This window comes from Olea europaea, chromosome 22 (genome assembly GCF_002742605.1).
Source record: "Olea europaea var. sylvestris chromosome 22, O_europaea_v1, whole genome shotgun sequence".
Classification (NCBI taxonomy): Eukaryota; Viridiplantae; Streptophyta; class Magnoliopsida; order Lamiales; family Oleaceae; genus Olea; species Olea europaea.
In genome coordinates this window covers 4,825,897-4,841,204 of record NC_036258.1, presented here as the reverse complement: position 1 = coordinate 4,841,204, position 15,308 = coordinate 4,825,897, and the positions used below count along the sequence as shown (strand labels likewise).

The following is a 15,308-nucleotide window of genomic DNA, read 5'->3' as shown; positions in this document are numbered from 1 at the left end:
GATTTGGAGCTTCATCAAATGGATGTTAAGACAACATTTTTGAATGGAGATCTTTCTAAAATGATTTATATGAAACAACCTAAAGGCTTTATTGTGAAAGGAAAAGAAAACTTGGTATGTAAGTTAAATAAATCCTTATATGGTCTCAAACAAACATCTCGACAGTGGTATTTAAAGTTTGATGAGATTGTGACCTCTCTTAGTTTTGTTGAAAATATGTTGATCAATGCATTTATCTTAAAATCAGTGGAAGAAATTTTATTTTTCTTGTACCGTATGTTGATAACATTCTGCTTGCTAGCAGTAACTTAGGGTTGCTTCATGACACAAAGAAAATATTGTCTGCTAATTTTGAGATGAAAGATCTTGGAGAAGCTTCATATGTACTTGGCATTGAAATACATTGTGATAGAAATCGTAGCTTATTGGGACTTTCTTAGAAAGCTTATATACGACGTGTCCTATAAATGTTCAATATGTAGAACTGTGCACCTGATAATGTACCTATCATAAAAGGGGATAAGTTTAACAAAACTCAATGTTCAAGGAATGAACTGAAAAGGGAATCTATGAAGATTATTCCATATGCTAGTGTTGTGGGGAGCTTGATGTATGATCAAGTTTGCACTAGACCGGATATAGCCTATGCAGTCGGTGTCCTTAGCAGATTTCATTCTAATCCAGAACAAGAGCATTGGAAAGCAGCTTAGAAAGTTATGAGATATTTGAAGAAAACTGAAAGCTATAGCTTACATTCCAGCGTTCAAATCATCTTGAGGCGGTAGGATATTCAGATTCTGATTTTGTTGGATGTTAAGATGATTTGAAATTAACCTCAGTTTATATTTTTTACATTAGTTGGTGGTGCTATCTCTTGGAAAAGTGCTAAACAGACTCTAGTAGCATTTTCTACTATGCAAGCTGAATTTGTGGCATGTTACAGGGCTACAGTCCAAGCCACTTGGTTAAAAAATTTCATCTAAGGTTTGAAAGTTGTTGACTCCATCTCAAGACCAATCACCGTATATTGTGATAACAGTGCAGCAGTATTCTTTTCAAAAAATATTAAAAGCTCTGGTAGGTCAAAACATATTGACATAAAATATTTGGTGGTTAGAGACAAAGTCAAGGAAGGGCAGACGAAAATAGAGCATATCAATATAGAGGTAATGATTGCAGACCCTTTAACTAAGGGACTCACTCCAAAAGTTTTTAAGACATATGTTACTAATATGGGCATTGTAAAAACATTTGATATTTTTAGTTAGTGGGAGTTTTATATATATATATATATATATAAGACTACGTTTTGAGCTTGATCCTTTTACGGAGTACATAAGCAACCCATATGTTTTCGGATATAGCCCCTTCTGATAATAAAATATTTTTTCCCTATCCATAAACTATTTTGAGCATGCATTTGACTTATATCTTTTATTATAATATTATTGTAATCTCGAGACATGCAAAAAAGACATAAGATAAGTCTCTTTTAGAGACAAATGACTTCATTTTGATCCGAAGCATTATGATGACCGATATGAATTATCACAGTTTTTTATTAAATTTGATGCTAAGTTCATGCCACATACTACAGCATTGGTTGGAGGATGGGGATCCATGTCGATAAATATGTTGGCATTTATAGCCGTGGAATGATCTTACATCGTTTAATTGGTGTAATGACTTTCATGTTCGGTGTTGATATTCTTGTTGGACCGAATTATATTACGTAAGGTGTTATCATTGGAGCTATACTTTTGCAGCCACCTATGTAGTCTAACTCGGGTGTTGAAAAATTTGTTATAGTAATCAAATGTTTGCTCAAGTGGGAGAATGTTGGAATAATTCCATAAATGGGCTTCACATTCGATTATAAATTTTACGGGTTAGATTTATGGCTCACAATAACATTATGATTAGGCCAATTATGTTAAGTGATCAATTTGAACAGTTTTAAACCTTATGGGTTTTATTTGATATAATGTGGTATTTTCAAAGTATGTGGGCCGGAATTGTGCGTAAACCCTAATTAGAGTTTGAGTCGATAATGGGACGACTAAAGAAATTCCTATATAAAGGTTAGGTCCCTTCTCCTCTCCATATTGTATTTTCATTAGCTTGCCCCATTGATTGCTGATATTTTGTGAGGAGCAAGGAGGGAAGGATCTTGACTGCTGTTACAGCTATTATTTATATCAACAATGTCTTTCGCATGTATGAATTCGTTTTATTAATTTATTATTTGACGATTCTTGATTTTTAGCATGATTACAAATAAATTTCAACACGGGCCTCATAAAAAAATATTAAATGTATGCTAGTTTTGAAATAATAACTTGAAATTGCATGGATCTTTTTTCAAACTTATCTAGAAACGGACAAAAAATCTGCCCAAAATTATTTTGTTAACCCCACATAGTTCTCTTATCTTACTGTACAATGACCACATAAAAAATCTCACTTACTTTTTGAGGCAATTTTTTAACCTGACTTATTCGAAGAGGTCCTTCCAAAATTGGCAAATTATGTCTTACATTTATTGTCTGATTCTTGAATCCCTTATGGACCATATTATCGTGTAATGCCCCCATCATAAAAAAAGGGGGGAAAAAAAAAAGAACAAGTAAAGTACTTATTTTAATAATAAGAGAATAGTTACTTTTTGGGGGAAAAAATGTTTAGAGCTTGTTTAATAGAGATTTTTCTAATGAATTTTCGGTTTAAAATAGTAAATAAAAAGAGTAAAAGTAATTTTTTGAAAAATGAAGAGAGACTTATTTTACTTTTTTATACAAACATCTTTTAAAAGAAATTTATAGCTGTGATACGCAAGCAAATGTTTTGATCTCACCTTTGTCCACCCATGGAGGCTTCCTTACTAAATTTGTAAATTATAGTCGAGTGACTTGACTCGATCCAATTTGTTAGTCCTTGAACATATATACACAATGTTTGGTGAAGGTTAAAATTAGATTTTTTAGTAGATTATGATAAAATATTTGAAATGTGGGGTTGAAAAGTTGTGAGATTTATGAAAGATGTGATTAATATTAATTGTTTGACTTTCTCTTAAATTAATATAAAATTTTAATCAAAATCAAACATGGACATACAAGGAGGTCAAAATGTTGGTAGTCACACACAGACATATATATTAACGGTGTCACGTAAAACTAAAAGCTATTGATAGATCCATCAAATTGTAGCAAAAAGCTTAGTAATTCATCATAATATTAATACTATTATAGTAATTTTATAGTATTTAATATCGTGCAAAGCCTAATCCTTAAATAATATAGCAACGTAACTAGAATGAACTTTAGTGATCAAAATGTAGTTTCACTAAAAGTTTGGAGTGCTATTTAGCACTATTAAAATTACAACACCTGTTTAGATGACAGTAAGTGTCATCAAATGAAATGTAAAATTAAATTAAGGACATTGCTACATGTCCATCAAATTTTACGTATTGAGTTACATAATACTACATGTCATTCTATTATTTGTCAATTTAAAATATAGTCAACTTTTTTATCCAACATGTTCCATTTACATCTTTTTATGTAATTTCTTATGTATCATTTTTATGTACAAGTAGCAAAATTGACATAAATCTGTGCTAAACAACATTATTCAAAAGTTTTAGAAAAATGCTTGTTGTACATCATCATTTTCTATAAATCCTTTTATAAATGAGGCGATAAAAATTGTGGAGTCTTTTTTTTTTTTTTTTGAAATTTAATTAATGAGATTTTGATTCAATTAAATCTCACGATATCATATGTTAATAAATAAAAGTGAGGATTTTTATTATTATTATAGATGACATTTTGATCCAATTAAGCCCTTATTTGGTAAAGACTAGAATAGATTTTAATTTTAATTAAAATAAATAATTAATTTTAATTACATATTTTATAGGATTCGTAAATTTTTAACCACATCTTTCATCAATTTTTATCAAAATTTACTAATAAATTTGATTATAATTCTTACCAAACTGGAATCATATATTAAGCCCTTGTTTGAACCACATTATTTTTATAAGAATGTATTTTTAATAGTGTATTGATAGGAAATATGTTATTAAAAATGATAAAAAATTTTGAATTTATGTGTAATATTATTTTATTAAAAAATATGTAATTAAAATGATGTCAAATTACAATGTAAGAATATATATATTTTTTAAAAAAGTGGGTCAAAAAGGCCTAACAAATATATCAGTAAATTGCGACAATTTAATACAACCCAACGTTTCGATACTTTATTTAAACCCCCAATCCACCCCCACACCACGCCACCCCACCCCACGCCGCCCTCCCCCTCTGTCTCTGCGTACAGCCAAAAACAAGAAGAAGAGATTTTAGTCTCTAATTTTTCTAGAGAGAGATAAAAATAAATTCCCCAATCATAAATTTCTGTCATGTCTAGGGCTCTTAAATTAATTTTTCCTCTCAAACATTAATTTGCATTTTCCCGATCATTCGAACTTCTAAATGAAGCACAAATTTCATAGTTATTTTACATTTCGTTACCAAATTTCCTGAAAATTCAAGCTAATTTTAATTTCCTCGCGATCAGAAAATTCAAGTTACAGGCTTACAGGTAATTCTATCTTGGTTTCTAATTTCATTTTTGCATTTCTGAAAATGCGGAACAACTTTACACGCGTGAGCTCTGTAATTATTTGATATGTTAAATGCATCGGTGGTACTTCTTATGATTATGAATTGTCATGATAATGTCGGAAAGATGATGCATGGGTGAAATGCGAGATTTTTCTGAAGTACATTGTGCTTCGGAAGGTTGTCCTCTTTCTGACTTGGGAAATTTGTGTCGTAAAAAGATGAAAAGAAATATGGGAGGCAAATGCTGTTTTAAATGTTGGAAATTTATTCATTTTTTCAGAATTTTTACGAATTTGTTGTCAATCAAGTTCTAATTACGAGCTGCTGGAGAATAATATCCATGAATGCTCTAGGTTTTCCTAGAATTATTTCAAGTTCTATTTACATTCTTCTCGTATCACATGTCATGCTCTAGATTTATCTTTTTCCTCTTGATTTGAGTAACCATTTTAGGTATAGCCTGTGTAAAAATAGATTCTAATATGTGCCCAATGAAGAATTCTTACTCTCCTCTAACTAATACATGGAACGGTTATGAATCTAATAGCTGTAGTAAAATGCAAAAAGCCCTGTTTGTCTTGATTGTCTATAAGGTCAATCCTTTTATCTTTTCCTTAGCATGAAATTTGCCGGTAATCATGCTGCTATTGGATTCTCAGGCAGCAATTTCTTGCACGATTTAATCAGAAATTCATTTTCACTTTATCTAGTGATTTGCGTGCGGCAATATTGCATTTCTATGCAAGTTTATTTTGCTAGCAGTTTGGTTCCATCATAATGCCATTCTGTTTGTGAATTTCTTGTTTACTCTTTTACGAGATTTCGATAACACTAAAAATCTCTTCAAGTTATTGATTAGTGTCTTTGATGGAATTTACATGATTGCTGTCTAGTTGTGCAACTAATATGTAATTTTTTTATGTTGCCTATATTTGGTGTGGTAGATTTGTTTTGATTCCAATTTCTGCAACATTAAACAAAGCATATTTCTTGTCACCTCAAGATATGTACATATTATTGCAATCGTTGTCTAGGTATACACTTGGTCCTATTTTTTATGGTATGCTCTCTCAAAAGTGGGAGAATGGCAGCCTTGGCGAGGCTTCTTGCAGATGGAAGCGTCTCGCAAACTGTTGCAGGTAAACTAGTGCATTAATTATCAAATTTGCTACTTTATTAGATTTGTTTAAAAAATGTTGTCTATTTTACTACTTGTTGAAGACAGTCATTAGAGGCTGATGATTTATGTGATTAGAAATTGGTTTGTTTTATGTGTCTTTTCTTGGTGATAAGACAATATGGTTTTGTATTTGTGATATGGCCTTCTGGTGAATTTTTTGAGAATATACCTGACAGGGGCTTTTGATGGAAATGACCAGTAGTATGTGTGATTAAACAAAACTTCAGCTTGAATTCAGAGTTGTAGGATACTTTTGTGTCAGAGTGGGTGTCATGAGCCAAGTCGAGCAAAATTAGAAGAACTGTTATATATTTGATTTCTCCTTGTGCTTTAACCAAGCATTTGCACAGCAGATTGAAATCTTGTTGTTATGATTTAGCTGTGGAACAATCTGTTTCCTGAGGACTTGAGTCCCTGTTATATCTCCGTCTACCTACACTTATATATTCTAGAAAAACTGGATATATTTATCTAGCCATTTATTATGTGGAAACCTTTCAATGTGTTTACTGCTAACTTGTCAAATACATGACAGCAGTAGAAACTACAACTTTAGCAAGCTTTGTAGCTTGTACAACGTCTTATATTGCAGTTCAATTAATTTTTCTATTATGTACTTCTATATATTGGACTTGATTTGTTTGGCCATTTAACGACTAATATCTTATTGTTTACTATTCTCTTTCTCCAGAGGACATAGATCGCCAGAAATTAACTGCAAAATACCTGCACAGAGAATTACGTGAGGCAGATGAAGCAAATTTGATCGATGAAGAAGGTATGTTTGCTCTCAGTCCTTGCAGAACAAAGAGAAAGGGATTTGTAATGGTGTAAATTGTAATTGTTGTCTATATGTGTTATACTGAATTAGAATCAGGAGGAAGAAAAGTAAGAAAATGCAACATTGTTTAGGAAGTAACAACAAAGTTATAAGAGATAGAAAAAGAAGCGAAAATAAAAATCCTAAATGGAGTTTAAATCTTTTTCCAAGATAAGTAGAAGTCAAAATATAAAATTGAGAGGTAAAAATAACACCCTAGTACTCACATGCATAACAGTGATGAATTTGAATTTGAGATTTTTGATACCTTTTAAGATTGCCCCGAAACTTGAGAAGAAGGGAGTCCTAACCTATGATGATTGGACTCTTCAGATTGGACGACGTACTCATGTTTGACACGATATGATACAACACGAGACAACACAGGTGTGGTATAGATCCGTGTTGGGTCCTTCAACTTAAAAGTGGACATGGCAGAAACGTGGAAGGGAGAATGTCATATGGGAAAGCAGAAGTTTGATGGAGATAAAGAGTGGACCCATGATTTTTAAAGCAATAAAATCGATTTTGAGGCATAAAACCAAGACTTTTAAGGCATGAAACCAAGCCCATTTAATGTTACACTCCCAAAAGATACATCTAAAACTATTAGTATATAATATTCTAAAGAAATTTATGTTTGTAAGGCGTATCCATGTGGCCATATCCAAATTTTGGATCTTTTAAGCTGTATCCCCATATTCTAAGTTTTAAAAGAAAAAGGATCCTACTCCTAGATATATACTCGTACCCAACACCCGTATCCAAGTTTGAGCCATAGGTCCCTACACTGTAGTTTGCTATGGACATGTTTCAAACATTATACTGAAACAATTTCCTGTAAATGTGGGTCCAATGTGCTGTATAACATTGATATTAAATCATGATTCAACTCTTTGAACACACCTAAAGATTATTTTACCAGTGATTTTGAAGCCTGCAATATGTTTCTTCCACTTATATACTCTACCATAAACAATTCTTGAAGTAAAGATTCCTGCCTCTTTTATACAAATTGAGTTCTAATTTCTTAGTTTCTTGTTGATGATATTCTCATGTAGATATGCACGTGTTTGGTTTGAGACCCATGGCAGATCCTTTATATTTGGTAAGGTTTGGGAAAACCTGAATTAGTAATTATTTACATCACAATTTTATTCCTCTGTTTTTCATATGAAGGAAATTATTAAATTCACTCCAATACGTATAATTTAATACCTTGAATAAATGAAAAACATTAGGATGAAAAAATAATAACGAAAATTTAGAGAAAACTTAATTTTTTTAATAAATCTTTCCACTTGCTAATTCCCTTGTTCGGTTTCAAAACAATAAGCATGATTTTTATGAAAGTTTGTTCAGCTTCTTGAAGCTACATATACATGTAATATAATGATTTTCTCATGTTGGAAGTTGAAGATTCTTTTTAATGTGTGAATTTAAGATTGAGAAACGTAAAATAAATTTCTTTGGAACACGCTATACTTGGTTCCCACTGTAGGTTAAATCCATCAGATCAGAATTTTACAAAATTTTTGCCAACAGAGTATGGATTTCGTGCTTTATATGCATTGGAAGTGAACTGCATGAAGACTGACTGAGATGGTTTTGGGCACATATGAATTTCTTCCTTTTCCTTAATCACGTGTATATTCTTGAATTTTTTGTTAATAAAACTTTGCCTGCGCTATACTTTTTGCTAGAGATAAATAGGTGTGACTGATGGCAAATTCCGTGTGAATAATGTCTTAGATCTTCATTTCTAGTGTACACTCACAAATTAGTGAAATGGCTGCTTAACGTATTTTGAAGGTATGCTGCAATGCTTGTAAGAAGCCAATTAAGTCCAGTCATTACGCTGCACACTCAGGTTCAATTCATTTTTGCTCTCCAAAACTTATGCATCTTGAGATTTCTTTTGTTGCATGCCAATTTTGGCTTTGCATTGGTCAGTTGCAGACCCTTTTTTTTTTATCATTTGGTAAGAAATTAGAAAGTACGTCAAAGAAAATAGGGAACCCATTGCTTCAATTCTTGGATAAACCAAATTGTGCTCCACCAAGTCATCTTATATATAAATCAAATTGTGATGATGACTGAAGGTCTAAATGTTCCTTGGATGTGCTGATATGGGATAAAGAAAAGGATAAAGATAAATGGCAAGAAAAGAGTTCAAAAATTGAGTTTATAAATTTAAATAATGGAAGAAATTTTCAATATTAAAATATGTGATAGGATATTTTTAGTATGTACCCGTGCATATGAAAATTTCTCAGAAAGTCGTGATAAAGAATTTGGCCAAACGTAGGAGAAGGGTCAGAAAGAAATGAGTCCCAACCTCCTGCTGGCAGAAGATATCTGATTGTGTTCGATTATAATATGAATGTAAATGAGGAGTTTGGCAAAAAATTATGGCTTCTTCACAAGTTATTTTTTATACATGTCACTATATTAACTATTAATTTGTCTTCTAACCTTTTAAATATGTTATTTGAAAATATTATATGTTTAAACCTACTATTAACCAACTATCAAACTGTAGTTTGGTATAGTTCTCATGGAGCACGTGACACTAATAAATTAATGATTTATTTATTATTATTATTTAAAAAAAAAAAAAAGAACTTGGGTTTCCAATGGAATTTAAAAAATGAAAATCTCTTTTAAAGATGGATATAATACTTAAATAATACAGGACGTGCACTTTACATGTTCTGTACTCTGGGGTTTAAACACTAGTATTTGGAAAGTGTACTGCAAATGGGAGCATTTTTCCTATTATTTGCATCTATATCTGTGTGATAAAAGTATTTTTTTTTAACTAATTTGAATTTCCAACTCGTATCTTCTATCACAGCAGCTTACTGGAGAGTTAAATAAGGTAGTAGACTAATCCAGTGTAAAACTAAGTAATTTACGCATACACCTAGTAAGGGGAGAAATTTTATGTCGAAAATCAATACTTGATCCATACGTGTTGATAGAAACATCATTGTTTAAGCTAATAAGTGGGGAATAGAATTGTAGTAATAAACATTATTGGATTACTCTGTGGCAGTTGCAGGAGTAATATTACGAAGACTCTAAGAGGGTGGTGCTCCACTTAAATGCACCGTTCACTCATCTTTTTAAGTTGTTCCTTCTCTTATATCTGCAGAACTTTGTAAGTCTCTAAATTTCAAAGAAGAAATCGTTTCAGAAGTTGACGGCGCTTCTGGGCAAAAGAAACTTCCACGTAAGGACAGAAAAAAGCTACTGGTTGCTCAAGCTAGTATCCTTTTTCCCATCAAGAATTTGATCAATTCTCTTGCTTTATCCTATATGTTTGAAATTCTACCACATTATTGGTCAGCATTACATCTTTTATCAGACATAGTCCATGAACCAAAATTAGACTTATCATGTATCACAAGAAAAAAGTGGTTAATTGTACTGATTGTCTTAAAATTATGATCGGTAGATCACTTTGACTATGTGGAACTCCTTTTATTACTGGAAAAAAAGTTATTGTTCTTAACCTCGTGTAGACCAAGCTACAACTGTCCGGGAACAAGAAAAGTTTGAATCTCTAGATTCTGACATTATGACTGCACCAGAATCACATTTCGATGAAGAGCTTCAAATGATTTCCTTAGCTGAAGCTAAACGTATAGTGCTCTCTCTCTCCGACACACATATATTGCCACCTAAAAAACGAAAATTATGTTTAACTCTCTCTGTTCCATTTTTCGCTGTACTGCATGTGCTTTTGGTCTCGATTCATGAATTGTTATTCTACTAATTATTGTCGTGAATAGATATTCCAAATGGAAGTCTATGCTTTATTAGACATACAATATGTTACATTTTTGTGAATATCCAGAAAATCAAATCTTTTGAAGAGATGTGCACAATCTGCATTGTAGGAAATACAAAGTGTGGGAATGAGACACCAAGAATAAATAGTTTGAAAGTTAATCCTGTTAATATGGAGCGTTCAGAAACTGTGATACCCAGTCCAACTAAGCGTGTCAAAAGGTATGTGGAGCATGATGCTTCTTTATCTTTGATGTTGTCCAATGAAACATTCCATAAATTTTTTAGCATGATATATTTACACATCTTTAAAATCAACAGCATCGTTTTGTATGCCTTTTCTTTTCTTCTGCTGCCCATTATATTATGGCAGCTACCAATTTAACTTGTTGCAAAATTGGATGGTAGGATGTTTCTGCTAGTAGTTTGCCTGAAATTTACTTTTGCTTATCAAATTTTCTAGTGGCATATGCATGATGCAATTCCTTGGGGAAAAATTTGAAATTATGATTTGTTCAGGGTTGATCATTTTACTTTGACACACATACACACACAATTTGAATTTTCCTCTTTATTTCTTTCCCTGAGTATGTGCTTCCTTATATGGTATTGAATATAAACATAAGCAACCACGAGAAATGATACAACTGCACCATGAGAATTATAATACTGGGAGGCTCTTCCATTGATACAGAGCAAATATCTCGAGTACAAGTATTTGCCAGCTGTGGAGGATTCCCTATCCATCAGGTTTCATGCACAATATATTTTTATCTTGTAGGACTGTAGTTGAGAGTCAATCATGTCCAGATGCCAAGTCTCCATGTATAACATCTGAAGAGGTCCTTCAATGTAAGTCCCTTCCATTCGTTTTACATTAGTATGTTTTTGCACAAATTTATAGTAATTCGTGCAATAGGAATGTTTACTTCCCTCTTTGTTATGATGGGCATGGAGGTTCTGTTTTCTTTGAAGGTAGCATTGGTTGGGATACCTCAGGAACCTCTGAAAAAGTGCAAACATTAGATTAAATTAAAAAAATAATTCCCAATTTAAAAATCTTGAATGCAGCTAAATGTTCAATAAAAAAGTCCCGCTCACTTGAAAGCTCCGAGTTTCCTTTTCTCCAATAGGTCTGCTGAAAGCAGTTTTGATCTCTTTATCATCTTAAATTTTGACCTGATTCTATCATTAATTCAAAAGAAGCAAGCAAAATTTTTTTTCCGACTCTTCAAGATGAAGCTAGAGTTAGAATGGTAATTAATTATCTTTCGTTCCCTAGTTTAAATTACATACAAAATTATGTTTAGAACATAGATTATTGATGTTTAAAACTTTCCTTGTACTCTCAATTCACTAGTATGGGAGTAACTTTGGAGGACTTCTTTTATGGTAATTAGTAAATAGTAACACTCTTTTGAGATAGTACCTTTCTGCAGCTAAACGGCCCGAAATATTAAATATGACCTAAGCGTGATTAGAATTTGTTCGTTTATAAATAGTAATACCCTTTTTAGAGAGTACCTTTCTGCAGCTAAATGGTTGTGAATGTGATATCACCAAAGCATGATTTAAATATGCAATTTCCTTGTTCAGTGTCTACCGATCTCATGCATAAGTAGGTTAGGATTCATTGAAGAATGCTCTTCGTTTTCCCTTTTCCCTCTTCTACGCTGTGATGCAAAATAGCTTCAAGTACATTTATCAACGGACTTGATGGGATCAACACAAAGATTCAGCCAATACTGACTCCTTGTGTATTTCTAAAATATCTAATGGATTCTTATTCTCCCTATTTATGCATATTGAGGTAAGCTTTTGTGTTCTCGTCTCCTCCAAATGGTCAACGTGTGTTCTTTTACTAGCAGGATAATAGAAAATAGATCCAAGGTAGTGACATTAAACTTTAAATATTGGGCAACGAAACACATGAGCAGGTGTGCACGCACACTTAGAACATATATATCTGGTAAGCATTTGCATCTTGCTTTCTATTGACCTCCTATATGCCATGGACGGAAGCTAGATTGTTCAAAGTTTTGGGTATCTCATATCTCGTTTGTTCAGCTCCTCACAGAAAATGTCTTTGTTTCATGTTGCCGAAGCATAACTGCTGCACTTACATGGTTTAGGTCGAGATATTCCAACTAGATCAAGTGGAAGGAGTGAGAAGATATCTAAAGTTGCCATTCGAAATCAAACCTCAGATGAAATCTATGAAAGTTTAGTAACCAAAGGTACCTCTCTATGGTTCTGGCCAATGGTCTATGGTGAAAAAAATGTAGATTTATTTATTCATTTTAATGGTTTTGGAAAGTCATAGTTGCATATGCTTTTAACTGAACTAACTTGACGTCGTGTTCAGAGAGCCCAAACGTGCCTTTGGGTTTTGGAGGGGGTTTCACTTTAACCTTGCTAGTCAATACTGATTCTACGCTTGGGCTTTATGAATTACTTTTGATCGTAGTAATCTTGGTGTAGCAATCTCAGATGTTCCTGCTCCCATTGCAACTAAAATGTACTATTCTCAAAGAAACCATTATCTCCGAAGCATTATTAGTCACATGTTTTATGCGGAATCGAGGAAGGAACAAAGCAGTGAATATTTCACTTCAGAAGGCTTACAAGTCAATTCGGAGCAAACACAGCCTTCGTCTCCCAGCTACCTTTACCGTGGAAAAGTTAAGAATCAGCAGGTCAAGTTCTGCCACTCATATATTCTTAAATCTCGTGCTAAAACTTTCATATATGCTGACAGTTCAAGGCTAATTGTTACCTTTCTTCAAATTTATGCATCACTCTTATGTTCTCATCAAATCAAAACTCTTACCTGAATCATGAGTGCGTTAATTTTCTTTTGTTTCTATGTGTTAGTAACTTGAAGCATGCCTAATTAACAAGGAAGACCGGGAAGCCTCAGAGAATTACAGTGGCTCACAGTAGGACCTGTACCACTATATGTAAAACTTCTTCATGTTATAGGATGCAAAATTTTATGTTCTTCACATATAGTTAGAAAGTGTAGTAAATAGATATCATCCGTGTATTATTTATAATCTTGCTTTCTACCTCTTCATGTGAACATGCTACGAAATGGAAACCGAAAATATAGTCGAGCTTTGGACTGAGAAGTTACCATAAGTTGGATATCTTCAAATTAAAATCCAGTTTGCTAAGGCAGTCATCCTGGATGGAGTTTCTAGTAAATCTAAAGATTCTTGTTCTATAATCAAGTCAAATTCAATTAGAAAAATATTGCTACCACTTTCCTGCAAGGGTTTTCTCATTTCTTTAGCTGTAACACTAGCAGCTTGTTTGGGAGCGCTTTTTTGCCCCAAAAAATTGATTTTTTGACCGTTCTTTCACCATTCCAGCCGTCATATTTGACTTCTTCTCTCACAGGTGGACTCCACTTTCTTCCAACGGTCAAAAAATCAATTCTCAAAATCACTTCCAAACAGGCTCTAAATGTGTTTTATCCTACTAAAAATATTTGGAAAAATTATTCATTCTGATTTACTACTGGGCGACGTGCTTAGTTTCTACTTATGGATGTGGTTGTCAACTCACATAATGAGCTATTATGTATGTCAGCTATCATCACGCACTCCTAAACATTGTTGTGCTGTGGCTTGAACTGGCTGTTATTGCGATACAAAATCATTTTCACCACTTTATCGTAGCTAAAACTACTTTTTGTGATGGAACAGAGAGAAGAACATTCTTTGCATCTTGGGCAAACACTCGATCAGATTCCAGCAGGCAATTCAGAATTGTACATGGGCAAATCACAAGGATTTGTTCCAGCCGCAAACATTTCATCTCCCTTTCCTGTGAATAATACCCTAGAACCTCACACTTCCATTGGAAATATAAGCAATTACATTCCAAACTCTTATTCTTTTGCGGGCAGAACAGGTTAGTAATTCCCTCTCTTAGGCGTTAGCTATTCCGTCTTGAAATGCTAATTAGACCGTTGGACAACTTGGGAAGATTGTCGTTAATTCAGTGGTAGGCAACAACTAGTAATCTAGCAATGCAGGGGATTTGCAATTGATGTTCTGAGTGGCTCATCTCGTCATACCCCCGTTTAATATTTTTCCCGTAAAATAATAGAAAATGTAAATCAAAAACAAAAAAAATAAATTAAATTAAATTAAATTAAAAAAAAAAGAACTATCTTCTTCTTCTGCCCCGCCCCACCCCACCCCACCCCACCCCACCTTCACCCAGCATGGATTAACCTTTAATTTTTATATATGTTTTAGAAATTTTAATAGCAGCTATGTGTCTCTTCAGATTTAGTCTCTATTTAGTGAGGATTAAAGTCAGATTTTGATAGTAGTTGATGAAATGTGTAGTGGAAAAGTTGTGGGATCCATAAAATATATAGTTGAAATTAATTGTTGACTTTGACTAAGATTAAAATCTCGATTTTAATTTTTTTTAAATGGATCGCTTAATTTTATGCACCTGCTCTAGGTTCTGCTTTATTTTTACCCCTGTTGGGATTGCTCTCTCTCTCTCTCTCTCTCTCTCTCTCTCTCTCTCTCTCTCTCTCTCTCTCTCTCTCTCTCTCTCTCTCGATTGGTATCTATCTTTTAAAACTAACAATAATGTTTCCTCTGGTAATAGGTGTAAGCCCTCTGAATTAACTTCCATAAGTAATGAATTTTATGGTTTTGCAGGAAACCCTATAGGGACCATGCAGCAGGCTAATGGAAGAGTTCCAGTCGTATAGAAGTCTCGAAGAAAATTATTGGTAAAGTTGATTTTCTTTTTGCTCTTGTTTACGAGGTTGAGGCTAAATTGCAGAGTCCCAAAAAAGGTTTAGTGTACACTGGACATCCAACAATGTTGACAACACCAGTGTGTATAT

The 15,308-nt window shown here is 33.1% G+C and overlaps 1 protein-coding gene across 4 annotated transcripts; it reads left to right on the top strand.

Moving 5' to 3' along the window:
- Window positions 1–4,318: 4,318 nt before the first annotated feature.
- Window positions 4,319–15,308, top strand: LOC111371471. Of its 4 annotated transcripts, none has more exons than XM_022993480.1 (13): window positions 4,320–4,611; window positions 5,669–5,773; window positions 6,506–6,592; window positions 7,696–7,742; window positions 8,447–8,504; window positions 9,792–9,905; window positions 10,162–10,281; window positions 10,540–10,651; window positions 11,211–11,281; window positions 12,562–12,666; window positions 12,920–13,125; window positions 14,140–14,347; window positions 15,118–15,308. In XM_022993480.1, the coding sequence occupies exons 2-13, from the start codon at window positions 5,692–5,694 to the stop codon at window positions 15,168–15,170; spliced, it is 1,263 nt and encodes a 420-aa protein (XP_022849248.1). In that variant the 5' UTR covers window positions 4,320–4,611; window positions 5,669–5,691; the 3' UTR covers window positions 15,171–15,308. The 4 variants fall into 4 exon arrangements, with proteins under 4 accessions (XP_022849250.1, XP_022849248.1, XP_022849247.1 ...); XM_022993479.1 differs by having other exon boundaries at window positions 4,321–4,611; window positions 12,911–13,125; XM_022993482.1 differs by lacking the exon at window positions 14,140–14,347 and having other exon boundaries at window positions 4,319–4,611; window positions 12,911–13,125; window positions 15,118–15,258.

Coding starts and splice junctions, on each gene's coding strand:
- LOC111371471 (XM_022993479.1), top strand. CDS start 5,692: ATGGTATGCTCTCTCAAAAGTGGGAGAATGGCAGCCTTGGCGAGGCTT. Junction 9,906..10,161: donor GCTACTGGTTGCTCAAGCTA/GTATCCTTTTTC, acceptor AACCTCGTGTAG/ACCAAGCTACAACTGTCCGG. Junction 10,282..10,539: donor TTCCTTAGCTGAAGCTAAAC/GTATAGTGCTCT, acceptor TCTGCATTGTAG/GAAATACAAAGTGTGGGAAT.